At 34.6% G+C, this 26,666-nt stretch overlaps 4 protein-coding genes across 7 annotated transcripts; all 4 read right to left on the bottom strand.

The window, feature by feature from the left end:
- Positions 1-686: 686 nt before the first annotated feature.
- On the bottom strand, positions 687-3,424 carry LOC132179593 (protein DMR6-LIKE OXYGENASE 1). The gene is made up of 3 exons (XM_059592332.2): positions 2,946-3,424; positions 2,540-2,867; positions 687-1,083 (listed from the first exon to the last, which is right to left on the bottom strand). The coding sequence occupies exons 1-3, from the start codon at positions 3,392-3,394 to the stop codon at positions 841-843; spliced, it is 1,020 nt and encodes a 339-aa protein (XP_059448315.2). The 5' UTR covers positions 3,395-3,424; the 3' UTR covers positions 687-840.
- A 1,415-nt stretch (positions 3,425-4,839) lies between these two features.
- PIRL2 (plant intracellular ras group-related LRR 2) lies at positions 4,840-7,120 on the bottom strand. The gene is made up of 3 exons (XM_059590211.2): positions 6,397-7,120; positions 5,659-5,825; positions 4,840-5,554 (listed from the first exon to the last, which is right to left on the bottom strand). Exons 1-3 carry the CDS (start codon positions 6,979-6,981, stop codon positions 4,906-4,908), a joined length of 1,401 nt encoding a protein of 466 aa, XP_059446194.2. The 5' UTR covers positions 6,982-7,120; the 3' UTR covers positions 4,840-4,905.
- Positions 7,121-7,957: 837 nt separating this feature from the next.
- LOC132178628 (uncharacterized) lies at positions 7,958-12,263 on the bottom strand. Of its 3 annotated transcripts, none has more exons than XM_059591095.2 (9): positions 12,078-12,263; positions 11,829-11,938; positions 11,262-11,380; positions 11,053-11,150; positions 9,833-9,920; positions 9,615-9,749; positions 9,384-9,492; positions 8,677-8,816; positions 7,958-8,370 (listed from the first exon to the last, which is right to left on the bottom strand). In XM_059591095.2, the coding sequence occupies exons 1-9, from the start codon at positions 12,137-12,139 to the stop codon at positions 8,326-8,328; spliced, it is 906 nt and encodes a 301-aa protein (XP_059447078.2). In that variant the 5' UTR covers positions 12,140-12,263; the 3' UTR covers positions 7,958-8,325. The 3 variants fall into 3 exon arrangements, with proteins under 3 accessions (XP_059447078.2, XP_059447079.2, XP_059447080.2); XM_059591096.2 differs by having other exon boundaries at positions 8,677-8,801; positions 12,078-12,262; XM_059591097.2 differs by lacking the exon at positions 12,078-12,263 and having other exon boundaries at positions 11,262-11,390; positions 11,829-12,057.
- A 2,484-nt stretch (positions 12,264-14,747) lies between these two features.
- Positions 14,748-18,567, bottom strand: LOC132177452 (RAF-like serine/threonine-protein kinase 20). 2 transcript variants are annotated; one of them, XM_088515759.1, is made up of 4 exons: positions 18,179-18,567; positions 17,066-18,056; positions 16,893-16,979; positions 14,748-15,497 (listed from the first exon to the last, which is right to left on the bottom strand). In XM_088515759.1, the coding sequence occupies exons 1-2, from the start codon at positions 18,333-18,335 to the stop codon at positions 17,602-17,604; spliced, it is 612 nt and encodes a 203-aa protein (XP_088371885.1). In that variant the 5' UTR covers positions 18,336-18,567; the 3' UTR covers positions 14,748-15,497; positions 16,893-16,979; positions 17,066-17,601. The 2 variants fall into 2 exon arrangements, with proteins under 2 accessions (XP_088371885.1, XP_088371886.1); XM_088515760.1 differs by having other exon boundaries at positions 17,381-18,056.
- Between the last annotated feature and the right edge of the window lie 8,099 nt (positions 18,568-26,666).

The raw sequence follows: 26,666 nt of genomic DNA, 5'->3' as shown, positions 1-26,666 counted from the left end.
TTATTTTTTTTATTTTTTTGTAACAACGGATATGACTGATTTTACTTGTCCATATGATTGATGATTCTGGTTTATGCTTTTTTTTTTTTTTTTTTTATGCCAAATGACTAATTAAAATCCATTTTATTTAATTTAGCTAATGAGTTTTAAAGGACACCATATATTCGATTATCTATATCATGTAATTTTTTTTTTTATAAGGATTGTAGTTTTCCTAAATATCCTATTTTTCAACTTTTTAGAAAAAAGATACGTGAAAGAGAGAAATAATAGGAGAAAATAAAATGTCTTTCATAAATAGTGACGTTACATATAGCATTTTTTTTTCGCTAATCCAAATAAAATATCCATTTTGCACTTTTTTTTTTTGGCTAATCCAATGTGAAGGTTTTTTTAACAAATTTGATTAGTCATTTTAGATAAAAATTCTATTTGGCTCCTCCATTGTGAATGCTTTAACACACTCTAGAATTTGCATTGACAAGTTAGTGCATCACTACATTCTCATTCACTGAATGAGGATGACAAGTGAGATAAAGTTGGGTACGGATTCAAATCTCGGGCAATGAAGTTGTTGGTTCATCATAACATGATCATGTTATGTCACTCAATTTTTCGTCTATTTAAATATATTCTTATGATCAATTATTTGTCTCACTTGAGTTTTAGAAAATAATATCCGCATGATGAGAAAAACAAACAGGAGAAAACGTTGATGACGATGGATGCAACAATAAGATTGAAAAAGGAAAGATTTGTCTTAATTTAAATGCCAACTATGACAGCTTGAAGGTACAATAAAGCAAATAAGGCAAGGTACTGTTTCCTATTCTGACAAGGTCACAAGAGGAAAGCTTCCTTAGCCATTCGCCTTGTTCCTTCTTGCCTGTAGAATTCTTCAAGAAACTCTGCATAACGATAGTTACGATAAATTGGAGTATGCTCCTCGTCAATCAAATCCTCTATCGGACCAATGACAGCGTCCATGTCCGGTGCGTAAAACATTGCCAGTGACACTCGTGGCTGGGCTTTGTTGGTTACAGCCCTGTGGTGCACACTCTTAAACCGTCCGTTACTCATCACCTACCACATCGAAACCACAAAAATCTTTTGTGAAAACACTATCAACCCTGCAATCTGTTAACAAATCAGCTGCGATATCCTATGGCTGTGAAGGCAGTCAATTTAGGTACAACTTAACAACCCAATATGAACACGACATGAAATTCTATGATTTGATTTTACCCAAAATATAGTGACGGATTTAGGAATTGGAGTTATGAGGGATGCAAAAAAATAATAAAATATAATGATAGTTTTTTTTTTCTTATAATATGGTAAATACAATTAAAAAAATAAATTATACCATAATATATGTAAAAAAAAAAAAAAAAAAAAACAAAAATCAAAGTAATTATTAAAAATCTTTATCTAAGGACGTCACAAACACATAATAATTTAAACTACTTGCAAAATAAATTAAGTACAATTAAATGACTAGTAGTGTCTGAGAAAAATGAGTACATTTCTTTTATAAAAGCCTTAAATCTCAAAAGCATAAATCATATTAAAGACTAGAGTCTACAAAGAAGAAACACATTTATCTATTCTAGTTACCTACTTTTTTTATAGCACATACATACATACAGCTCAACATTTTAACTTATCACTTTTAGTATCTTATTTAAATATAATTTGTCTATTCCTTTTTGTATTATTTCTTTTTTTTATTCTTTTTTACCTCATATCATTGAAACCCGTGAATAGCATTCAACGGTTTGTAGCACATGCATGAAGAGAGAGAAAGTTATTTTTAATATAGGAGCGAAGTTGTACCCCATGATGGCTAATTGTTTATTATTAAAATGAGATAGTGGGCAAGTTGTAGCACGTGATAGACCCACATCTGCCATACCTGAGAGAGAGACGGACCAAACAGAGACGAAAGAGAGAGAGCCAAAGAGTTTCAAGAAAAAATATATATTTTATTTTAAATGGATTAAATGGGTCGTATTAAGTAACTCATGAAATAATCGTGTCGTGTCGTGTCCGGGTTTAGTGGGATTGACTCGTTAACTAAACGGTTCGTGTTTGGATTTACCTTAAACAGGTGGCGGGTCATAAACGGGTCGACCCGCGGACCTGTTTTGCTAGTCCTACCTATTGACACTAACTAAAGAAATCATCGGTAACCCCTAACCAATTAAGGAAACAATTTCGATATGAGATCTCAAATTTTTAAATCTGAGCTCTTCATCTGTCCATTGGGGCTTAAGTGGTAAGTTTATATTTTTAAATCATGTTTCAGCATTTAATGAAAAAATTTAATAAAAAAATTATTACCAAGAAATTTAATAAGTTATATTTTATTATCAAATATTGAAACATAATTTATTGTAAACGCTTATATAAAATTAACAATTAAAATTTATAAATTTTAAAATATCAAATTTAAAAGATAATTCAAAAGTATCTAATGATAAGAACAATAATATATTATATTACTTTCCGTGTAATGGAGAAGCAAATATGAGGTTACCTGAATCTGATCACCCAGATTGATGACAAATGCATTTGGAATGGGATCAACGGCGACCCATTTGCCATCTTTGATTACTTGGAGGCCACTCACTCCTTCTGCTTGCCGGAGCACCGTTACCGCCCCAAGATCAGTGTGAACAGCCAGCCCCAAGGTCAGCTCAGGGTCCGGACATGGCGGATAAAAATTAGATTGCGCGTTTAGTCTAGGCGCGTCGCCCAGCCTTTTCCGCAGGCAATCTTTCTCCAGCCCAAGCCCTAGGGAAATCAAGCTCAAAAGCCTCTTCATCAAGCCGCCCATCTCCTTTGCATACTCAGCAAAAGCCTCTCTAGAATTTATAAAGCAGTCAAAATGAAAATGTACGTGACATCGAACCGATCGAAAAGAGTTGAGAAGAAATTAGTACCGGTAGTTGGGTGGATTTTTTGGCAAGAAATGGGTGAAATCGTCAGCCGGATGCCAAGGATGAGAGAAGGTTTCACTCCACATGCTGACTTTCTGTTGGCCTTCAAGGTTGAGGAAATAGTTGAAAAGTTTTACTCGTTTGGTATGGTCTTGTGTGGAAAACTCTGCTCTTTCTTCAGGAGGCAGCTCGAAAAATTGGGTGATGGCGGCCATGGTTTTGGCACATAACTCTTCAGGGACGCCGTGGTTGATGATTTGGAAGAAGCCGTATTCCTCACAAGCTTGTGATATTTTCTGAACCAAGGCGGATGGGCCATCGTTCAAGTCGATGACAGGAATGGAGGCCAAGGAGGATATCTGTACAAGTTGTGGTCTTTTGTCCTCTGGAAGGATGAAATTTGGCGAAAGCGAAATGGGTTTGTTAGCATTAGCCATTTGAAAGGATTTCATCGTCTCCGTAAAAGATTATTATTTGAGAAGCTCTTGAATCCTATGGGATTATGTAATCTCCGCAAAAGATTATTTATTGATAAAGTTCACGTAACCCTCAAACTACCACTTAGTTGATAATGTTCTTTTTAAAATTTTAATTGTGATAATGTCTTCTTCAAACTATTAAATTATTATCAATATTCTCCCTAAGATTAATAATAAGATAAAAATGCCCTCTAAATTTCTCAATAAGACAAATAATCGTATAAATTCAAAAAAAAAGTTGATTTAAAAAAAAAAACAAAAAATTTAATTTAAAAATAATATTTTTTAAAAACAAAAGTTTTTAATTTTTTTTAAACTGATTTTTTTTTTTTTTTTCAAAAAAAAAACTATTTTTTTATTTAGTTTTAAAAAACAAAAAATTTCATTTTATTAAACAAAAATTTTAATTTAAATAAAATTATAAAACAAAAATAAAAATAAATAAAAAAAACGAAAATTTTCAATTTTTATATAAAAAAAATAGAAATTCTTTTAATTTTTTTCTTATAAAATTGATTTTTTTTTTAAAAAAAAAAATTGACCAACGTTTGAATTTTTTTTTGTTAGTTTTAGGTTTTTCTAAAAGTTTTAGTTTTTTTTTTTTTAAAAAAAAAAAAAAATTTACTAAGAGTAATTTTATCATTAGAAAGAACATAGACAATTTTTAATAATTTAAGAAAAATATTATTACAATTAAAAGTTTATAAAAAATATTGTCAATTCAATGATAGTCTGAGGAAATTAAGTTGGTCTTTCCTCGTTATTTATCATACTTCTCACTGGTCAATTACAACCGAAGGGCACTGATTCCAAACGCTGATGAAAGTGGGTCACCCCCAAAACACATGGCATGCATCCGGGAGGGTGTATCGACTTGCTCCCAACCAACCACAAATTATTACTATTATTATTATTTTCCGATGAAAATGATAAAATGAAAGATACAATTAAAAAAATATATGATTTTAGAATTAATTTTTAAAAACACAATTAAGTATTTTATAAAATCATAATTTGACTTTTAAAATAACAGATTAACCTTTAAAATTTTACAATTTTTTTCAAAACACAATTCAAAACAATTTATTATTTATTATTTAATTTAAAATCTAGTACTTTTTTATTTACAAAATCGTAATACTAAACACGTATAGCGTGGTAAAGGTGGATCCGATGTAATGAAATTATGAAAGATAATGCGGTGAAGGCGAGACATACAGGTTTGGCTTTTCTTTTCTTCTTTTTTTCTTTTTCTTTTTTGGAAATTTGAAATGCCTTCACCGTGCTTTTTTTTTATTTGCATGTATAAGGGTAATTCTGTCTTATAAAAAAATTATGTGCATTTTTATCTTTTTACCGGACAAAAAAGAGTAATTTTGTCCAATTAACCTTCCAACAGAGGCAAGCCGAATCCCAAGTAATTTACAGGTACACATATTTTTCACACAGAAAAATGTCAGAGGCAGGTGAAGGAGATGGTAGAATCACAATTGTTGATCCAACCAAGGGTCTCTCTCACCTTTTCCACCCCCCACATATCCTACCACACTTTGTGAAACACCAGAAACCAAATTATTCATCAAGGATGTTCCCCATTCAAGCCAGCTCGGCTGAGCTTGTTGCTTGTTTGCTTCAACCACGCTCCTCTGTTGCTCCTCTGCTTTGATATCCACCCACCTCTTTGCCATGAACTCCTTCACAGCTTCAACCCCTTTATTCACAATCTCCATTGGAGGAATAACAAGCGGATTCTGGTCCAAGTTGAGCTTGCTTAGATTCTTGAGCTGACCGAATGTGTTGGGAAGAGCTCGGATTTGGTTGTTGCTCAAGTCAAGCTCCCTGAGGTTCATCAGATCGCCAATTGTTTCAGGAAGCTCTGTCAAATCGCTAAAATTACTGCTAAGGTTCAGGACCTCAAGATTTGTCAATCGCCCAACAGCCTGTGGCAGCCCACGCAGCTCATTGAAATGAACATCTAGATATCTCAACGATCTCATTTCACAGATTGATACTGGAAGCCAACGGATTCTATTCAGGTGGATTGAGAGCCTCTCTAGATTGACAAGCCCATACCCAATATTTGTTGGCAAACACATCAAATTGTTAAAGCTCGCATCTAACTCCCCCAGTGAACTAAAAGGAAGTAGAACCAAATTAATGAATGTGGCCCAAAAAAGAAAGTAAATAAATATGAAAAAAAAAAAAAAAAAAAAAAAATCTACACAACATGTATTCACCTGCATCGAGAAATTGTTTCAGGAAGGGTGTTTAGCTTGTTTCCTGACACGTTGAGGACCCTGAGGTTAAGCAACAGTCCAATAGAATCTGGCAGGGACACTAAAAGATTGGAAGAAACATCAAACACCTCCAGTTTCTGTAGTCCTGCTATTGAATCGGGAAGGACCTGTTTCCCAACAACAATTATGCAGACACTCAGGAAAAACATAACTCAAAATCACCAAGGTCTGTTCCTATAGAAACATATAATATGATAAATATAAAAGCAGAATAATAATAATAATAATAATGAAAGAAAATAAAATAAACACATAGATTAAGATGATTTTGCGTATAGCCTTACCCTAGTACATCAAAGCCTTAATTAATTAGATTAACAAATATTATTTAAATCCCTTGATTTAAGTTATATCCTTAATAGTTCCCATGTCATGCTTCAGAGAATTCTTATTTTGTTGACAACAAGTAATCTATGAAGTAATAAGTCATTAAGGAATTAAGGGTTCATATATGACTAGCTAATGCACTTGAATAATCACCTCAAGTTAATTAGAAATTGGAAAAGTCGTTTACTTTCTACTCAATTAACGACTCACTTTTTTAAATTGCCTCATCAAAATAACCAAAAAATGGTTTTGATGAGGCTGTAAGGAGTGCTCTAATAACAGAGTTGAAGCAACTGAAATTTAACATAAATCGGTTTTTAATGGCTTAATTGATCCAAAATTAGTACTAACCTCTAGCTGATTATGGGACAGATTGAGCACGACCAGAGCATGAAGCTTCCCAAACGCCTCAGGAAGAAATCTCAGCTGACGCCCACAAAGCTCAACCCTCTCCACAACCCCACTCTCTGCCTCCTTCAATATCCCAACAACCTCCTCACTCATCACCTCCTCCAACTCCCCGACAATCGAGCCATAAATCTCAACCAACCTGTCCTCTGCTTCTCTCAACTGTTTCTCATATTCCTCATGCATCTCCCCCAACCTCACCACCGCCTTATATATCTGCATCTCCGTGTTAACCACATCGACTCCTTCGTTTTCTTGGAGTTTGGCTTGGATTTCGGCGAGCTTGGCTCGGGCGACGGCGACAGCGGAGGGGTCGGGGCGTTGACCAAGGTTCGGGAGCAGAGACTGCCTCTGGGTGAGGTCGGGGATGGCTTGGGCCAGAGAGGATAGGACTCTGGGGTGGTTGAGATACGGCAGCTGGGTCAGCAGTGTTTCTTGGAGTTGTGGCGGGAGCGGTGGATGAGATGTGGGGTTGAGTTGGGATAGGACGTAGGCGAGAATTGGGAAATCTTTGGGGCTTGGATCCATGAAAATGACGAAGTGAGTTACGGAGACAGAGAAGATGGAAATCACCGATGACGAGTAGGAGTGACTGTATGAGAATGATGGAGAAGGAGTTGCGTAGTAGGAGGGAAGATATAGAATGGTTTAGAAAAACTAGAAGGTACTAGGGTCCAGGAGAATGCCGTGGGCGGAGGACTTTTATTAATATTATAATGTTTCTATCAAAATAAGGTTATGTATACTCGTATTATTAGATTAGATAAACGGACATATATATATATATATATATATAGAAGAAAAAAAAAAGAAATAGTATTTTCCAATAGATAATGAGAATGACTATTTTAAGTGTTAGATGTTTATCATATACTCTAATTCTAAGGCCATACTATTTTATATTTTTCTATTATTAATAAAAGTTATTTTTTTATGATAAAATAATCATTTCACATTTTCACGTACTTGAGAGGGAGGAAGACACTGACAGAGCTGACAATGGCATATAGTGTAAACTAGTTGGATTGGGATTTGGTGAAGTATTTATACGCTGAATATAATATATTTTATTTGGACCACTAACTTAAAATGCTTGAATCCTAAAATGAAAGGAGAAATAAGTGATTATTGATGGGTTAGTTTTGATTTTTCTTTTTCTCGATAATTTACCCACGCAAGCAAGCGACAATAACCTCCAATTTCATCCACTATCCCAATTATTATTGTTATTATTTTCTAAATATATCATTGACGGGTTGTTTTGAAAAGGTGGGTATTGATAGTTGATAGATGTATTTGGAAATGATATATAACCAACTCTCATCTGACCCAGCATTGTCTTCAAGAATCTTCTAACAAGAAATAATCACCGTTCGAGATTGAGCCAAACGCTTCAGAGATAATGTGGAAATGTTCCAACATAAATCTTTTTACATGTTTAAGTGTCACTCTGCTAATAGAAGATAGCTTGGAATATTAAAAAAAAAAAAATGGGGGACCAAAGTGTAGCATAAGAGAACAAGTTGACATTTATAGCTGATTCATATGAGACCTGTTGTCCGAGAACAAGTTGCCTCATTCATTTGTGAGAGGCAGTGACATAAACAAAAAATTGGGACCAGAAAGACTTCAAGTGTCCGCTCTTGCACTCTTGTACAGCCCCCCATCTCCCAAAGACAGAGGAAACCAATAACAATTAATAAAACTAGAGGAAATCAAGATTAAGAAAATCTTTCAACCGTAATCAATATGCAGCTATCAAAATTGCATCCTATTTAGTAACTTTCCCTCGCTGTGGACTGAGCTTTGAATGATATCTCTGCCATTGTCCGGTTTACAGGTCAAACAAATAAAGCAATATGCTACAAGCACTTAGTGGACAGCCTTTTGTCTTTCATCAGCATCTTCATGCTCAACCTGACAAATAAGAAAAAAAAACATTAGAAATATTTAGGAACCTGATGGAATGTAGCTACTGAAGATTACTGAACAGGTAATATATTTTGAGTTTGTGTGTGTGTGTGTGTGTGTGTGAGAGAGAGAGAGAGAGAGAGATCAACCTCAAGAAATTCGAAGAAAATTTGCACATGAGAGTTGGCTAAAAATGATGTGACTGAATATAATAGCGACCGTATACCATTGGTACAGTTTATCATTTGAAAGGATATACGTATATGGAAATGTAGTGAGCCTGTAAAGCACCATAATATCATTGGCCATTACCTCAACAAGCACCCTAGCTCTCTTCTTCAATTTTGCACCAGATTCAACTTTATCAAGCTTTCCTGAAGCCAAGGCAGTTTCCTTCCTCACTCTCTTGCCAGCAACTGGCTCAACCTCTTCCTCATCTGCATCCATTCCAACTGCATCATTAAGCTCTTTTTTCTTATTCGAGTTCGGATGGGGACACACACATTTGAGAATTCTCTCATGCGCTCGTCCCATTATTATATACGCTAGTAAAACAAAGGCCACAACTTACAGTCTTATACCCTAACTAAAATAAAAAAAATATCCTGTGTAAACTAAAAATTGACAGCTTTTACATGGTATAAGTTAATATTCCCTTCGTCCAAATCTAAATGACTCTTTTTATTGGTTTCATGACTTGATTTGAAATGGTACGACTATTAATAAAAAGATAACAATATCACCCTCTTCCTAAAATATCCTTCACTTTAAATTAGAGATGAAATAACCTTTAATAAGAATCTTTAAGAAAAAAGGTAAGAATAATAGGAAATTGAAGATGTAAGAAACTTCACTTTTAGAAAGTGGACATATATTTTACGACATCCCAAAAGGGAGAATAAGACACTGAAATTGGAACATGAGTATATTAACTATACGTGCAAGCACAGGTAAGGTAATAAAAATTTAAATCAACATTAAAAAAATGCTCAACAATAAGTATCTAGTGACAGCTTTACCATTGTCGTATTCCGCATGAGACTGAGCAATTGCAATATCACCAAAATCTTCTATATCATCTTCCTCTTCAAGTTCATCATAACCCTCAACATATTCTATCTCATGTTCCTGCTTATTCCAAGAACCAATAAAAGGGCATTTAATTATCTGAAAGTAGCATCTAAGTGAGCACAAAAGCAAATAACTCGCTTTTAAAACAATATTAATAAGTTCAAGATTTCACAAATTACCATCTCATCTTCATCTTCACTCACAGCCTGCCCCTCTTCAATATCAAGAACCTTGTTATACTCTTTAACAGGATAGTTGTATATGTCACCATAAACTCCTTGCTGAAGACGTTCCAAGAGTTCTTTTTCAATACTCTGCAGGAAATCTAGAAAGTCTTAGTCAAGCTGTAGGGACAACACATAATCATGTACATCAATAGTATGAGCTCATGTATAACCTTATCCAGTGCTGCTGCCTTTTCGGCCTTCTCTTCTCTTCTAGACTCTCTTTTTTTCTCCTTCCTTGGTGTTGTCATTATTTTCTCCCTGTTACGCAGCAGAAACAATTGCCAATACAATAAAGCACGTTAATGTGGGATGACACTATTTAATCTATAAAGGTAACAACTATAACACTTTTCAGCATCACAACACAGTCCAGGGTTGCCAATTCTGTGTACAAGTCCAATTAAAATTCACATTTTACTTCTCTCTTTCTGCTTTTATACCAAATATCTCATAGTGAATGCTATTTCACACATACAACACCCAACCCTCAATTCTGTGTCACCCAACCATCTTGGAGCAAATTTAAGTACCGAACACCTATAATGCATTACTGACCTAAGATATATAGATCTTTGCAAATCTAATTGCTTTGTTCACTAAGTGAGCTTAACTTTTTGATGCTAATTAATTACTGTTTCTCATTGCATAAAGGGATCCTTTGGCACATTTATCAAAAGAGTAATTCATAAAATATTTTGACGAAAGAAGAAATTTATCTATTATTGAAACCCACAGGCAAATCTGGATTAGGCTATGTACCACATTATGCTTATAGTTGGAGGTAAGGAAAACATAGTTTAAGTTGAATTACCCAATTGGTCGTATAGCCACAACCACACCCTCCAACCATTCATACAGGGGGAGGAAGTGTCATAGAGCTAAAAGTTAACTAGGAAAATAAATAAATAAATACTTGGTCCATAAAGATCAATGCAAGACCCTAACACTCGAAGGTCTCCCATGTTGGAAGATAAGCGGTCAGGGCATTTTTGACCAAGAGTACATTAATATACATATTTGGTCATCACATTAGCCCAAAAGCTTAAGCTAATGGGCTTGAGTCCACTTAGGTATATTAACTACCATTTTTCTTTATACTTTCTCAATGTGGGACTCAACACTCACAAGTGTACTCACATGTCATACTCTAAGCCCTAAAATTTCCTGGCTCATGCTTTATTTTATTTTTTATTTTTTAAATAATAATAAGTAACATGTTCTCTTGAAAACACAACAAATAGTGGCTCATTATAACATCATTGATCTCCCAAAAGTAACAAAGTAGTTTACCAAAGACAATCTTGTAGCACGTCAGAAAGCCTTATTTGCACTTGAGTAAGCATTTTTGGTAGTGAAATAAAAACAAATGCAAGCATGAGAAAAAATGAACCTTGTTTTCAAAGCAAGCTTCCTCATGCGTATCCGCATTTGAGTCATCTTGGTCAATCGTTGCTTTGTTTTGTGTACAAGAAACTTAGGCCAATACATCTGTCAAATCAAAAGCGAGGGCAAATTAACCTTTCTAGAACTGATGAGCAAAATCATATCATATCAAATAATCTTAAAGTTCAAAAAAAAAAACAATACAATGTTCAATACCAGGTGTTTGTCTATAATCTCAAGTGCCTTCTCATAATTCCTGGGCAACTTAACTCTCTCCCACAATTTGTTTGGCATGTGAGCTCTTTCTATGGTTTTCATATAAAGATAGAAGACTCCTGCAGCAGACTAATACAACCATATAAAATCTATCACATTCATCATTCGTTAATATCTACAAATATTAATTGACATGTGACAGCAAGTCAATTCACAAATACAGATACCAATGCACAAATAAAAAGCCTAAGATCCACCAAGATCAACCAAAAAAGCCTTGCTGTAGCACATTTTTCCATAGTCTTCAGCTTAGAAAAAGAAACTATAAAGCTCAATTCAACTAATCCAAATAATTGTATTGAGCTCAATTGGGCGGAGGATTCTGTTTTCTCAAGTCCCATAACAAAAATAAGATTGAACAAGTTTCTTCCTCTACTTGCTTCTTCAACTGGCATGCATGTGAAAATCACCACAAAGAAAACCAACAAAAAAAAAAAAACAAAACAAAAGTAAACAGACCCAATGACAGAACAAGTAAAAGGGCGAGAGGAAAAGAGTGAAAATTACCGTCATGGTCGCGAATGGTGGCATAGCGACTATTGGCGAGAGGGCACGAGCTCCGATTACAAATCCCGGTCACATTATACGGGTTTCTACAAAATTTCCCGGTTTCAATTCTACAAAACCACAAACCCACCAAGATTGACAACCCACCGCAATATTAGCACTGCCACAATAAACAAAATTAATCGAAACTTCAATAGATTCTTATAGCGAAAGAAAAATCAATGGTTTTTTAGGTGAAGAAAGACTCACTTGGCCATGAAACTGCAGTGGTTGTGCCTGATTACCTGCCATATGACCTCGTCGTGCTGCATCTTTAACCAAACCTTCCACCGTTAATTAGTGTATTTTTGGATTGAAAGGTCAGGGTTTTAAGGTTTTATGATGAAAGAGGGGAAATGGGTTTTACCTCTTAGGGTTTTAGTTTAGGGATTAAAGATTCAAGAGCATACGATCGTACCTTTTGTTTATATTATTTATATAGCGTGGTAAAGGTGGGCCGTTGATCCGATGCAATGAAAGTGAAAGATAATACAATGTTCCTAAACTTTCAATTTTGACATTGTGTACAAACTACCAAAAATATTGGGTTGAGACAAAGATAAAAATGTCCTTATAAATTTTTTAATAAGATAAAAAAAAAAAATAAATAAACCACCTATAAACTTGAAAAAAAGAAAAGAAAAGAAAAGAAAATTTTAATTTTTTTTTTTTAAAAAGACGATTTGTTTTAAACAAAATTTTTTAATTTTTTTAAAACGATTTTTTTAATGGACATTTTTATTTAAAACCGATTTTTTTTTTATAAAAAAAAAAAATTCTTGTAAAATGGATTTTTTTTTTAAAATAAATAAATAAATTTGGCCATCCCTTGGGATTATTATTATTTGTTATTTTTAGGTTTTTTCTATAAGTTTTAGTACTTTTTTTAAAAAAATTTACTAAGGGTAGTTTGGTCATTGGGAGAATTTTGACAATTTTTGGTAGTTTGAAAGAGACATTGTCACGATTGAAAGTTTAAAAGAGACATTGTCAATTGGGTAGTAATTTGAAAGAGTACGTAGATTTTTCTCAAAATATATCAACATACCCACTAACTTTTTTTAATTAAAATCAGGGTTAATTACTTTTTTAGTCCATGACAAGCCTCCTAGTCTCCTGTGGCCGGCATATATGTTTAATGAGAAAGGACTAAAACTTCTTGCTAGTCGATTCCCATAGATTAGACCAACACCAAACTCTTAACGCAGTTTTCGGTCACTAATGTTTAACGTTAACTCATTAACACGAGCCTGATAATGGACATGACCACAGAGAAGGAGGGAAGAGAGAAAAAGTGTTTGAATGTTCTTGGTGTTTTTATTGAATGAATTTTCCCTTTATACATATACAAATTACATGGTGAAAGACCCTTATGGTCACACTATCCGACGGCTCTTGGCGACCCTTTTTCATCCACCATCCGATTTTTTTTAGGATTGGTGCTGAACATGCTCGGCAAGGGTTGTGACACATGGGTTGTCGTAGTTGATCCGGTATGGCCCATACAGCGGCTAGCCCATTTGACTGGCTCTATTGGCTGAGAAGAGTCAGAAGACCACAAGATTATGTACATAATAATAATATTTTTTTTTTTTTCACCCTTTCAGAAACTCTAAATTCTTTGTCTTTACTGATGCTTTTTGTATATTTCTTTTATTTTTGTCTCATTTGGTTTGCAAATTTGAACTGTCTCTAGTATGTCATCCCACATTAATGTTGGGATGCATTTCAACATGTTAATTGGTTCTCTAGTTGTAAAGATCTCAAAGTGGGAAGTAGGAAGGAAACTTTTAACAGAACCCAAGTGCGGAAGCAGATTACCAGACAGTCTGATTCAAGTAATCCACTTAAAAAGAAAGAGGTATGTTCACTACATTAGATTACCTAAAAGGACTAGGTTTTTTATAGACAACTTTTGAAATGGTTACTTAGGTGTTTTAAGAAGTAATATTTATCCTTTTGATATGTATTCTTGTTCTGCTGCATATTTGCATTTAAATTTCCTACACTTATCCTGTCAATCATTGTTGCTACAAATATTAATGAATTGCCTCTTCATTGTTGCATGTTCACCAGCAGATTCATAACAGCAGCACGGCAGAACCATCCAATTACTATTTCTTTATATATTCATTCGATCTGACACCAACTTAATTAATGCTGGTTTTGAAGGTGACTCAATGCAACTCATAATCTCTCCTACGTTTTGCTAAATTTATGGACATAGATATATTAGGTGTTATTATTTAAACTCTACCGTAGAAAGCATTACAGTCTTCAAGGAGTAGCTCGATCAGCTGTGAATCACGCCTCATGAAGTGGAGGTCACTAATTCAAAACCTTCTTCCCCCTTCTCTTGTGTGGATATGTAAAAAAAAAAAAAAAAAAAAGTGTTATAGTTCACAACATGTAATTTAGCGATTTAATCTGGATCTTATTCCATAAAAGGACAGGTCAGATGATTATGATCGGATACAATAATGTACATTAGGAACAAATATATAATATATCCAGTTGCAATTTTAATTGTCCTGGACATTGATGGGTCTAGAATGTGACTTTTCTGCTATCTTATAATATTAGTTAGTAAGGAATTTATAATAAAAATTCGTCCAATTATAAAATCTTAGCTGGACCCATGCCCCAATTCCAATTTTCCAAAGCCTTTATATATTGATGGTGCCAAGTGCCGTGGTCATGTCTATCAACGTCTTGTATGCATTTTCATCAGCAATTAAGGGTTGACGCGCACATGGGCATGCTATATTACCAAGTTTTTTCGCATTACTTGTTTGCTTTAATGGATGCCATTTTTTTTTCTCTCTCAGACTTCACCAGTTTTCCAGCTGGGAAAAAGCTTTGTTTCGAGTGAAAAAAAAAAAAAAAAAACCCCAAATCCAGATACCTTCCTCCAAACTTACAGTATGCAAGTGCTAATTTGCTGATTTGAAATAGCAGCACTACTTTTTGCTTACCAGAGTCACCATGCTATCATATCTAATGCATTTTACAGCTTCGATCCGAGGGTCCCAACCCTCGCATCCCAAAACAAGCCTTTGTTCCTTTTAATCAGCAGCAATTGCACATTATCCCCCACCCCATTAGTCTTTGCCCTCACGCGCACGGATTAGACGCGACGTCGGCCATCGATATTGGGGTTCTATGACATACGTACATCGCCATTTGTTTTTGTTTTTGTTTTTCTTTTTCCTCAGAAGATAACAATGATGAGCTCTCTTTCCATTTTGTTTGGCTCCTCGATTAATCAGGTCGGCAAATGGAATCTTGCTTTTGAGTGGAGACCCTTTTCTTCTTACCAGAAATCATACCTCTTATCCTTCCCCTTCCCAAAACCAAATAGGTCTCTTTCCGATCGACTACTTTTTTAATCTATGAATTTATGTTATATTGGTGCACCTTCATGTACGCCAGCTGTCATGAGGTCACTTTTATGGCCAAGTACCATATATGCTCAATATTTTTTTCTCAATAAATTCGGGTAGAGAGGGCCAGAATTATTTCAAATGGTCCCCAAGGTTTCCAAATTTATCGCCATTGCCTTTGGAGTTATATGTTGAATCATTAATGTGAAAGGAACACCGGTGCCACCCAGTCGCAGTTGGGTCGAATCTGGTCAAAATGCATAATAGCATCCATCAGCAGTTAGTCAGGGCCCATTGCATACCCATCAAAAGGATAAAATATCATAAAGCAGTCAGTTTCGAAAACAGGAAAGACAAATGTAGAATCAAAATATCATGATTCTAATTCAGTTTCCTTAGCATATCGCGCTTTGCTTTGCTTTGCTACACAAATCCTAGTCGTCTCCGACTCTATGTTTGTATAACCAAAATTTTACTGCAATATTCTCCAATTCCTTTAGATATCTTGTTATAAAGGGATAGAGGTCTCATGCAATAAGATTGCATTGCAATGAGCAGCCTTTTCTTTTTCTTTTTTTAATATAATGAGCAGCCTTATATGTGCATTTTCTCCTCTCCTTTTTTTTTTTTTTTCCTTTTATGATTCGATTGAACCTTTTGTAGCTGGTTCGATGATGGAACCATTATGTTCAAGGTTCGATAACGGTTCAATCGATCAACATCAACTTTGAGATTGATTGAATACCACTACTCGATGCCTTCTTCGCACAAAACATGCACAAAACTCCTATTTTCTTCTGACTCTTCTTTCTTTTTATACCTATCCCCACCTTATCAAAGCAAAAACTTAGACTAACCACTTCTAAAACAATTCTCATGCACTACTATTAAATGAGTAATGCTAGAAAGAAGATTAAGTATTTATTAAATTATTATAAATGTGATATGACTTTTAAAATTATTATTAAATTTAAAATAATCATTATTAAATTTTAATCTATTAACCATTTTAAAATCATATCACATTTAAGAAAGTTCAAAGAAAACTCTCCTCCTTGTTGCATTATACACCATCAAATACACCATTCTCAACTTCAACAATTACTCTCTCTCATTCCCCCTTTAAACAAATCATCCCATGCATTAAAACACAAACAACTCAAAAACAATACCAAATATAAAAATTTCAACATTTCAAAACCAAAGCTTTAAAGAAACTCGACGTGAGAGCTAGGCTGCTGCCTAGGCTCCACCTACTCAAACAAGTATCCAAATAGTTTGAGGCAGGTGGGGTCTGCTTAGCTTCTGACATGCAGCTGCCCTATTGCGTGACGGAATCTAAATCCGCCAAAAACAAGAAAAGTATGATTTCTCAACGTTTGAGATAACTCATCTCTTATACAAAAAAAAAAGGGTACACAATGAAACAGATTAATTGATCATCCATGCATAAAATAATCATCAAGTGCTATCCGAGCTACTGAAATTGTTAAGCATAAAATCGCGTTTTCAAGACAAATGAAAAATTATTGAGCTTAAGAAATATTAACATTTAATGGCCAGAAATAAAGTTATATATATATATATAACTTTGCAACAGATATTGAATAAAATTTTGTTGTATAAAGAGTTTATTTCATACCATCTTAAAGAAAGGAAATCGCTTGCTCGATCGCCGCCAAGTGCTATCATCTTCCCCTGCCTGATTCATTCTTGTTTCTTCATTAACCTGCAAATTACAAATGCCAAATTACAATTAAATTGTAAAAAAAAAAAAAAAAAAAAGAGAAAAAAAAAAAGGCAAGGCAAACAAACCAGTTTTTAAAAGAAAAGGAGAAAAGCAGCCAGAAATGTCAGGTGTGACTTGGACAAACGCAATGACCAAACACAACACACACGTGTTAGGCAGCCAAAAGATAGCGGTGGCAACGTGGCGCACACAAATACGGCGGAGTTTGGAAGGAAACAAACAAACAGACAAAACACAGGCACCGGCTTTTACGGTTACGTAAGCAAATGGAAAACGGCGCTAAACGGAACCTAACGGCAAATGGGCAGTGGCCATGGAATCGGTTATGCGAAAATAATGGGTTATGGAATCCAAAACAGGACGAAACGAACAAAACTCACCACTACTTTTTTTTAACTAATTGGACTGAAATTCATTAATGGCGACGGATCAAAAGCAATCCTTCTCAACGATTTACAGTCCCAGTACATCTCACACAGACATATATATATATGTAACTCGGAAAGTTTTTGAATTGGTTTTGCTGTTTGTAGCAGTAATTTTTTTCTCCTTTATAGATTGCGTCGCATATGTTGTAGTCCAATTCCAATCAGTTTGGGTGCTATTGCCAGTGGTTCCCGTTGTGGATGAGATAGATGTGCCTAGGGTTTCCATGAGCACGGTAAGCACAGTGAGGAAGAGTCTTCGGGGCATGTTTCTGAAACACTACCGGCGGCGAGATCTGACGAAGGCACATGTCGGCCACCGGCACCGAAAATCTTGGCGTGGAAACGGTGGGACTGTGAGACGCCGAAGACGACGACGACGACGATTTGGAAGAAGATGAAGCCGACGGAGGAGGAGAAGGAATGGTTTTTTTGGTGGATTTGGCCGGCGAAAGGAACGCTCTGATCTTCAGAGACGACGGTGGCGATGCCGCTCGGTCGTACTCCTCGATGAGATTAGCGAGGTCCTCATCGGAGGTGACCGATACCAGAGCGTCAAGGTCCTCCGTAGGCAATTGGCAACGAAGGCTCACAGATCCGCCACACAATTCTCCGAGCTTCAATAACAGCTCTGTACCACACACAACCACAAATCTCACTCTGAATCATTTCTCGCAATCCACATATTCTCTTTCTCTTAATCTAATGTTCAAAATAAAATAAATAAACAAAAACAACAATAAATTAACTAACCGGCAAACGAAATGGAGCGGTGAACGGCGAGGACACGGGTTTCGCCACCTACGTAACGGAGCTTGCCGTCAGGATAACGGGGGAGGATTTTGCCGCCGTAGCTACAGAGGAATTTGATGGAGGTAGGTTTGAGGGTGTGGAGTGAAGGTCCGACCATGCTTTTCTGGGGTTTGGGTAAAAGACAAATAGCGTCCAGTTTAGAGAATAGAGGAGAAGAAGAGAAGAGAGAGGGTTTGGAAGATGCTTATGGAGTGGCGTCTTCAAGCCTATGTATGGTACCCTTTGCGCCTTATTTATAGAGTTATAGCTGGAGAGAGTTGGGCAGGAGGAGGTGGAAACTTGGAAGGGATGGTCAGCTTACGTCACTCAGATTCCTCCGTGGCCCATTGGGGGTAAAAAGGTATGGATACCTCCAATATTATCTCCCTCTTCTTCGCCTTCAACTGCCGTTTCGGTTTATATTTGATTTCGAAGAGATTGCGAGCTCTACTAGTCAATTTACTGTTTGACCCCCCGATTTTAAATTCATAAAGAATTAATGAGATTGAGATAAACCGTAAATCTAAATCTAAGTAATTTAAGAAATTATCCGCATGGAATAAATAACTATAAAGGGGTGAAGTAAAGTAATTAATTAAACTTAAATCCTCTTTTCAAAAAAAAAAAAAAAAAAAAAACTTAAATCCTTTATATATTATGGATTTTTTTTTTTTTGATAGGTAAAAGAAGGACTTAAAAATAACTAAAAGTTGTTAAATGATTTATCAACCAAAAATAAATAAATAAAGTTATTAATTGCATGGAGCTTATTTGGAATTGTGTTAGAGAGCTTAAAAATTATTTTTAGTACTTAAAAATAGCTAGAATGCACTTTTGTCAAAAGTTAAAAAGTGATTTTATTTTATTTTTTATTTTTTACTTTAAAATATCTATTTGTCAATGTAATACCAAACATGCTGTTAGCCTGTTAATAATGAGTTTGGATCAAATTCGCAAACCAATAGGGCTATTGATCAAGGTCTAGCTAGACTGAGAACTTCTCAGCCTACCCCAATGACTGTACCATCTCGAAACAATAGTCGAGTAACACACAATTGATCTTTGGAAGATCACGGTATTAATGGCATCCACTCCTAGTAATAATGGAATAGGATCCTCTCAATTTCAAATTAAATAAATATATTTTGTTAGTGTTTTTAGAAGGGTAAAATTATAATTTAATTTTTTAGATAATTTTACCCCTCTAAAATATATTATTTATTTCAAACGAAATAGTGAGGATGATTTAAAAAAGAAAAAGAAAAAAAGGAAGAAGATGTGAAACATTAAATATCTCTCCCACTTTCCTCGTCGGAGAAGCATGTTGGGACATTTATCACATTTATCATGCCTGATTCATTGGCCAGGACACCTAAGGCTACCAATGGAATGTGGCCCCAATTAGCACTAGTATAATTTTAGTTTTGTTTAACTAACAAATCTTTTAAGGCCTCAAATATAGTAAAATGGTTAGTCGCTTAGTCAATATCAATACTCTTTAATTAAGGCTCAATTATGGTAAAAAAAAAGAAAGTTGACATACCTTCTTAAACTATCATCAAATTGATAATGTCTTCTTCAAAATTCATTAACTACCATCAAATTGTTAAGGTAGTTATTGAGTTGTGAGTTTTTCCCTTACTTTCTCAACAACTATCACGACGAAACTACCCTTAATAAAATAAAAACAAAAAAAATAATAAAACTTCTAGAAAAAACCTAAAAAAAAAAAAAAAAAAAATCGAAAGGGCGGCAAATTAATTAATTTTTTTGGTTATAAAAATTGAAATTTTTTGTTTTATAAATTTTTTAAATAAAAATTTATGTTTTAAAAAAATTAACAATTTTCGTTTAAGAAAATAAAATTTTTCTTTTTCTAAAACAAAATTTTCAAAAAATGTTTTTTTTTTAAAATAAAAATTTCTGTTAAAAAAAAATTTCATTTAAAAAAAAATATTTTTTTATTATTTTGAATTTATAAAGGTATTTTTGTCTTATTGAGAAAGATATAGAGGCATTTTTATTTTTTTGCTAGTCTTGGGAGGACATTGACAATGTTTTGATAGTTTGTGTAAGACATTGTCACAATTGAAAACTTAAGAAAATAATGTCAATTGAATTTTAGTTTAAGAATTACAGAAAAAAAAATTAAATCTCAAAAATATTGAGACTTTATCGGGAAATAAACAAAAAAATGAAAAGTTACATTAAAAGGACCCTAAAACATTAAGTAATTTAACATGAACATAAAATTAACCTATTTGACTAAGTTTGTTCATTAAAATAATGTTTAGAATAAAAAAAAAAAAATCGTTTTGCACAAACTAAATTATTTATAAAAGAAATTATATGTAGATCAACACAAAAATATTTAAATACTCGTGTTTAACTAATATAAAATATATGTGATAAATAAATAGCAAAAGTAGCAGGGTTTTATTTTTTAAGTGATATAAAAAAAATAATAAATAAAAAAGTCAAGAGAAGCAAAGAAAACATAAATAGCACTTCATTTATCTTCAAATGACTCTTGCAGAGGTTTATATTGGTCCATATGTACCTCACGTCTCTAGTCTCTTTTAGTCATATTCAGACGTAGCAATCGGTCGTTTTGCGAGGTATGGGATCCACAACCAGATTTATTTGCAAGGGGAGACTGTGAGATGCTACGAGACCCTTCCACGCCGCTGCCATATGTCAGGATATATGTGGATAGCTAGCTGCTTCCTCAGAATGAAATAATTAAGGCGATTGCAATATTGTTTTTTTCTCGGATTTCTTTTTATTTTAATTTCCACTGTTTTTTGATTGGGTATTGACCGTGTGGTCCTGTGATGGCCACGTTTCGCCCAACAAAAAAGATCAGGTTCCTTGAGATTCCAAATACTCATCACCCAACAAAAAAGATGGACGTTCTCCCAAATAATATAATATAATATAATCTATTAAATTAAATAATCTAATTTCAGATATTTTTCTAATATAGTATATTATTCTTTATATGAATTAGAGTAAATTATTTCAACCCATGTGCATTATGCTGCCTGCTTAATTAGTAAAATTTATAGGGTACCCATAATCTTGAATTAATTAAGCTGAGTACATCGTATAGAAAATAATAGAGAAGTTGGTATACCAACTAACAATGATTTCAAAATTATAAATAAAAATCTGGTACAGTTTAATTTCGCCTCAAATCATTGCATAACATTGCCAATACTTTTATCAACCATAAAATATCTGGACATTAATTAGGATTTGACATGCGGCCCAATTAGGCTCCCTTCAGCCATTAGCCCTCCGTTGAATTTGTAGCTCATACGTCCGTGTATGAATTGAGAAGTCTCTCCAATTCTGGCTTATTTCTGGACAAAAAACCCCTTCATTTATTTCTTTTTATTATGATAAATTCAAAAGAAGGATGATACGGATGAGACCTATCCAATTCAAATAGAAAATTACAAGTTTGTTGAGATAAGATCGGATAATGTGTAATCATTTTGAATTTATCTTGCAACTATTTTAGCTATCTTTGTGTAACAAATATGTTGGTAAATATTGAACAGAATTCTCACAAATATTAAGTGAAAAACTTTGCCCTCACAAGAAATAGTATTTTCTTTAAACTTTTACTAAAATTTCTTATAAATTTATGAACTCAAAAAGGTTGAATTCGGGTAAGCTAAGGTTGAATGATATTCGGGAGACTATACTTCTATTCGAGTCCCTTTCTCTCTAGAGTTTAAATAAGGTTGAAGGATATTGGGATCGTCAAGCCTCTACTCATGACTTGTTTTACCACTTTTATTAGTGACAATAATTCTTATCTTTCGTGGCAAAAATGCATAAGGCCGCATGCATTTCCTTTTAATTTATATTTACTTTGTTGGTTTATTGTAGATCGAGTTGTCCATCCTTTTCATTGTCTAGCTCGCTAGTGCAGTCTTTGTTCGATGAACTTAAACAAAGAAAAAGGAGAGAGAGAAGCGCAAAAAACAACTTATTATACTCCTATCCCGTCGGCTTCTGCAGCCGAATGGAAACCCAGTTAAATTCAAGCAGCTGCCAATATTCTTGATTAGCATCTTACAAGTGTCATCACAGTATTTATTTCTCAAGTTCAAATTTGGTAGGCAGATATGCATATTAAATGGAACATCGATCGTGTTCTAGATCATCGTAATCAAATTTTATTCCATAAAAAATTTAAAAATTAAGTGACCACATGACATCAAAGTAGTGCAACCGATCTTCAAAAGTTAGAATCTTAATCATGCTAGATAGTGTCATCTCAACACATTAGTCTAAGGTTGGCTGCTTTTTAAGGATAACTCTGGGGCATTAAAAACTAATATTCGGGTCATCCTTGTCATATTCATTTGATTATGTCACACAATCATCCAAGAAAGCATCTCCTCTGAACATGCCATGGGGTCCTACGTTTGCTAGAGAGCTGCATATCCCCACCAGGCCCACCATTCTTCCCTCTCTCTCTCTCTCTCTCTCTCTCTTGTTATATTAGCGTAATTTTCAAATGGCGGTGGTCGAGCATATCCACCTTTATCTTCTTATCCTCCCCGAGAAAGGATCATGCACTTTGCTCTGATCATTCGCATTCGTATGGCACTTAAAAAAACTATTATAAAGGTCCCATTTCCAACCCTACAAATTAAATCAATAATTTAAAGAAAAATAAAAATAAAAAGTTGCTAAATCTTACTGTGATTCTTTGGTTGGAGGTTCCTGCATCACACATCTTATCAGACCCAGAAAAGTTCTTGGTGGATTTAGCAACATCTTAGAAGAGAATAACTATGTCATTCTTTCTTTTCCACCTCCAACTCTTTGTGATGCTCCTCCGATTATGGTATTGCCTTTGGCATATTTGGGATTAGAGATGTGGTTAAAATGATCCTGACCTTACGATCTCTTTTTCATTGTGGCAATTGTGGCCCACTTGGACACTAGTAGATAGGATGCTGACACCTCACCGTCGAGGAAGCCACCATCAAGCTGGGGGGGTGCGGGGTGATGATGGAAATCGAGAGCTGAGTCGGTTGTCCGTTAGTGGGATTTTTCAAAAGCGTGTGAGCCCACACGTGTCAGCACCAACGCCAACCTATCTTCAATTGGACTTTGTGAATTAAGGATCAGGGACAGCAAGTCGGCAACAACAAGCTGTGGTGGGAATATAATGTGTACTACACTTGTACCCAAGCCTTTGGTACACGAGGTTTTATTACTTGTGTGTTGGAGTTGGGAGGTTCCATCGCCGTCCGATTAGAATCGTGGTACAAGGGGCCGCCGAAAGGAAAATGTATCTGGTCCTGCTGGAGAGTTGGTCCAGTGTCGTTGTATTTGGGTTACAGTGGGGCCAGGTGGGCCATAGCGAAGCCTATATTTTCCTCACATTGCCAGTGCCAAGTGCCAAGAGTAAGGGAGAAAGGAAAGAATTGATTCTTTCTGCATGGGATTGACTGCATGCCACTTGTAGATCAATATCATGCACCTCCTTATTTAATAAGGAAATATGACTTACTATTTTTTTATAAATTTTTAAGAAAAAATCTTAGTCATGAATAGGATATTCTTCAGTTTAAAATGAACTGGAAAAGATCTTATTCCGTAGTTTTCTCATTAAATGCTGAAACATGACTCTTTGATATTTATGAATTTGAGAATCTCAAATTTAAAAAGAATTGTAGGAGATGTGAATCCTTAATTTACCTGGACCATTTGTTTTTGAAGCCTTTGGCAGAATATGCTCACTTTATTCTCTACGTGTCTGCTTTAACGTTGATTTTTTTGACCTTGATTCCCCTTTTGAAGATTCAAAATTTTGAATTAAAATGATAGGAAAGGAAACCAACAAAGTCAAGCTTTCAGATGTTGTACGTTGTTCGTGAACTCCTAGAGAGTATGGGCGTTGAAGGATCAAATTATTAAATAAAAATGAAGGAAACCGACAAAGCAGGAAGACTTGGTGAACTTTGAAATGTTTTTAGTTTGTAGACTTTAGACTCAAGCTAGACAGTTTTTCTTTCACGATGTTTCCGGTGTGGCCAATGATCGAAGTCGTTGTAATTAACAATTAAGGAAGGAACATGATTTTAAACTGATAAGATATTGTTTTGTACTGATTAAAAAGCAAGAAAAAGGATTTGGGGTACAAAACCTTTTATTGCAAGTTTAATATAAATTGAGGTGACAATTTATATGATATAGTTAGTTAGTTTCAATCAAATTTAAATATTTAATCTACTTTTGGTACATTAAAAAGGAAATTAACTCATTGAATGGCAATTGACCAACCACTTTTCGAGCTAAGGGGATATTAGAATAACATGACTACCTACTGATTTTTTCGAGGTGGATACCAAAGGATACGGTCTTGGGGTGGTCGTAACACCACCGGTGCTTCTGGTGGAGGTGGATGGCCCCCTTTTTATTAGTGGGGAAATAGCTATTTCTTTCTTCTTTTTATTTGTTTGGAGGAATAATTTATTCCTCAACGAGTCAACATGAAGAATAGTCATTCTTATAAAACGATTATTCTCAAGAATAATAAATAAACCAAACTATGGAATAACTATTTCAAATGTGGTGTTTGGTAAACCTTTTTAAGATATATATATATATATATATATATATATATATATAGGTTGAAAAAAGTGTGTTAACGTGACATAAAGATAAAATGAGTAGTGGTTGTTGATGTTTTGACTTTTTTTGGATCGAAAGAGAAATGAGAAAAGATCTTGGACCTATTCATGTTTACCAAACGGGACATAATATCTGACATAATAAGTGTTACATGAATTTACAAATTGTCGTAAAAGTAATCATATGAATTACCGTGCCTAATGCTAAAGAAATGAAAAGAATGGAAAGTATAAAAGCAATGATTTGATTCCGGAATTTCTCGTTGCACAAATTAATGGGTTTGGCGTGCGTGAATGAGCATTATTGACATGTTTTTATGCTTAAATATGTTTCCATCATAAAGAATCCGGCGAGTTAATTGTATGTACCATTCCAATATAAAATATATACCTCATCCAATGCTCAACATACAACTGCTATGTCAGTGGCTGCCGAATCGGAGCTTTTGTTCTAAGAATATCTTGTAAACTGAACCGTGCCATGGTTGACTGGTTGGCTAGAATTTCTAACTTTTAACACCTAATTCTATTTTACGCCTAAGAAATATTGGAAATCAGATGATTGTTTAGAGATGAGATGTAAAAATCTTGTATTACAAAGAAGATTTCTTACATGGTATCAAAGCATTTTGGCTAACACCTCTCAATTTGTTTTGATCCTCATGGCAACCTCTAATTCCACAGCCGAGGAGATTGATCATTTATAAAGCTGAGGGGAAACCTCAACTCTTGAGCTAGTTTTAGGGTTGAGTTAGACCCAAGACTCATTTCTAACATGGTATCAAGGGGGCGTGTTGGAAGTTCCACATTGTCTGGGTATTAAGGGGATTGGTCATTTATAAATGTGAGGGAAACGTCAACTCTTGAGCTAGCTTTAGGGTTGAGTTAAGCCCAAGACCCATTTCTAACATGAGATTCTACTTGGACATAACGTAGTAACAATAATAATAAAAAAATAAAATAAAAAACCTTATTCTTAATTAAGCAAAAATTGAAAAATAAATATCTGTCGAAGCAGTTTTTCAAATGGCCAGACCAGCAACGAAATTTTTGCCAAATAAAGAAAAAAAGGTTACTAAAAACTGCCGGAAGACCGGAGAGCCTCAAATGCCTAAGTTAGTGATATATTTTTTTTAAGAGAGATAAAACTGAATTGACAGTGTAATAAGAGAAAAAATATATATACCTGGAAAGAGAGACCCCCTCTCCTCACATAGAACTATAGAAGCATTGTTCCCATTCCTCCGAGAATATTTGGAGAGGTTATTTGGTGTCGATAAGCGGTTATGTGACGTGGCAAGAAAGGAGGGTTGGGTGTGGAGGGTCCTATCATCTAATGGATATACTCAAGAGTCCAGGAATCTGAGTTGGTCATTAAGCTAGGCTAGTAGATTTCTCCTCAACCCACTGGTCTTGAAGCATTTTTGTGGGTAGGCTTCAGGGCCATTCCGTAGGCGGGCCTCAAGGGCCCATCAGAATATTGGCTTACCGTTATCAATCACTACTTGCATTAAATTTATTCTATAAATTTCAGAGAAAAAAAAAATTGCTTACATATTAAAGTAAAAACATCAAAATTATGATAACTTGAATTTAAGAAGTTCGAATTGTGAATAAGATTTGATCCAGTTGATATTTGAAGGAAGCAAATCTGGATTCAGAAAATCCGATCGGTTTCCAGGCCCACAAGGTCCTGTGGGTGGACTCATAAACAGGCTGATATACGACTCGAACTAGTGGGCTAGGCTTACTTTTGGGCTAGGGCTAGAATTGACTGAAATGTTGAT

The sequence above is a fragment of the Corylus avellana genome, chromosome 4, assembly GCF_965113065.1.
Source record: "Corylus avellana chromosome 4, dhCorAvel1.hap1.2, whole genome shotgun sequence".
Lineage (NCBI taxonomy): Eukaryota > Viridiplantae > Streptophyta > Magnoliopsida > Fagales > Betulaceae > Corylus > Corylus avellana.
This window is presented reverse-complemented; position numbering and strand designations above follow the sequence as displayed.

Coding starts and splice junctions, on each gene's coding strand:
- LOC132179593 (XM_059592332.2), bottom strand. CDS start 3,394: ATGAAATCCTTTCAAATGGCTAATGCTAACAAACCCATTTCGCTTTCG. Junction 2,868..2,945: donor AAAAATCCACCCAACTACCG/GTACTAATTTCT, acceptor TATAAATTCTAG/AGAGGCTTTTGCTGAGTATG. Junction 1,084..2,539: donor ATCTGGGTGATCAGATTCAG/GTAACCTCATAT, acceptor TCGATGTGGTAG/GTGATGAGTAACGGACGGTT.
- PIRL2 (XM_059590211.2), bottom strand. CDS start 6,981: ATGGATCCAAGCCCCAAAGATTTCCCAATTCTCGCCTACGTCCTATCC. Junction 5,826..6,396: donor TGTCCCATAATCAGCTAGAG/GTTAGTACTAAT, acceptor GTTGGGAAACAG/GTCCTTCCCGATTCAATAGC. Junction 5,555..5,658: donor GAAACAATTTCTCGATGCAG/GTGAATACATGT, acceptor ACTTCCTTTTAG/TTCACTGGGGGAGTTAGATG.
- LOC132178628 (XM_059591095.2), bottom strand. CDS start 12,139: ATGCAGCACGACGAGGTCATATGGCAGGTAATCAGGCACAACCACTGC. Junction 9,921..11,052: donor AAGCTTGCTTTGAAAACAAG/GTTCATTTTTTC, acceptor GCTGCGTAACAG/GGAGAAAATAATGACAACAC. Junction 9,750..9,832: donor AGGCAGCAGCACTGGATAAG/GTTATACATGAG, acceptor GATTTCCTGCAG/AGTATTGAAAAAGAACTCTT.
- LOC132177452 (XM_088515759.1), bottom strand. CDS start 18,335: ATGGTCGGACCTTCACTCCACACCCTCAAACCTACCTCCATCAAATTC. Junction 18,057..18,178: donor CCGCTCCATTTCGTTTGCCG/GTTAGTTAATTT, acceptor TGTGTGGTACAG/AGCTGTTATTGAAGCTCGGA.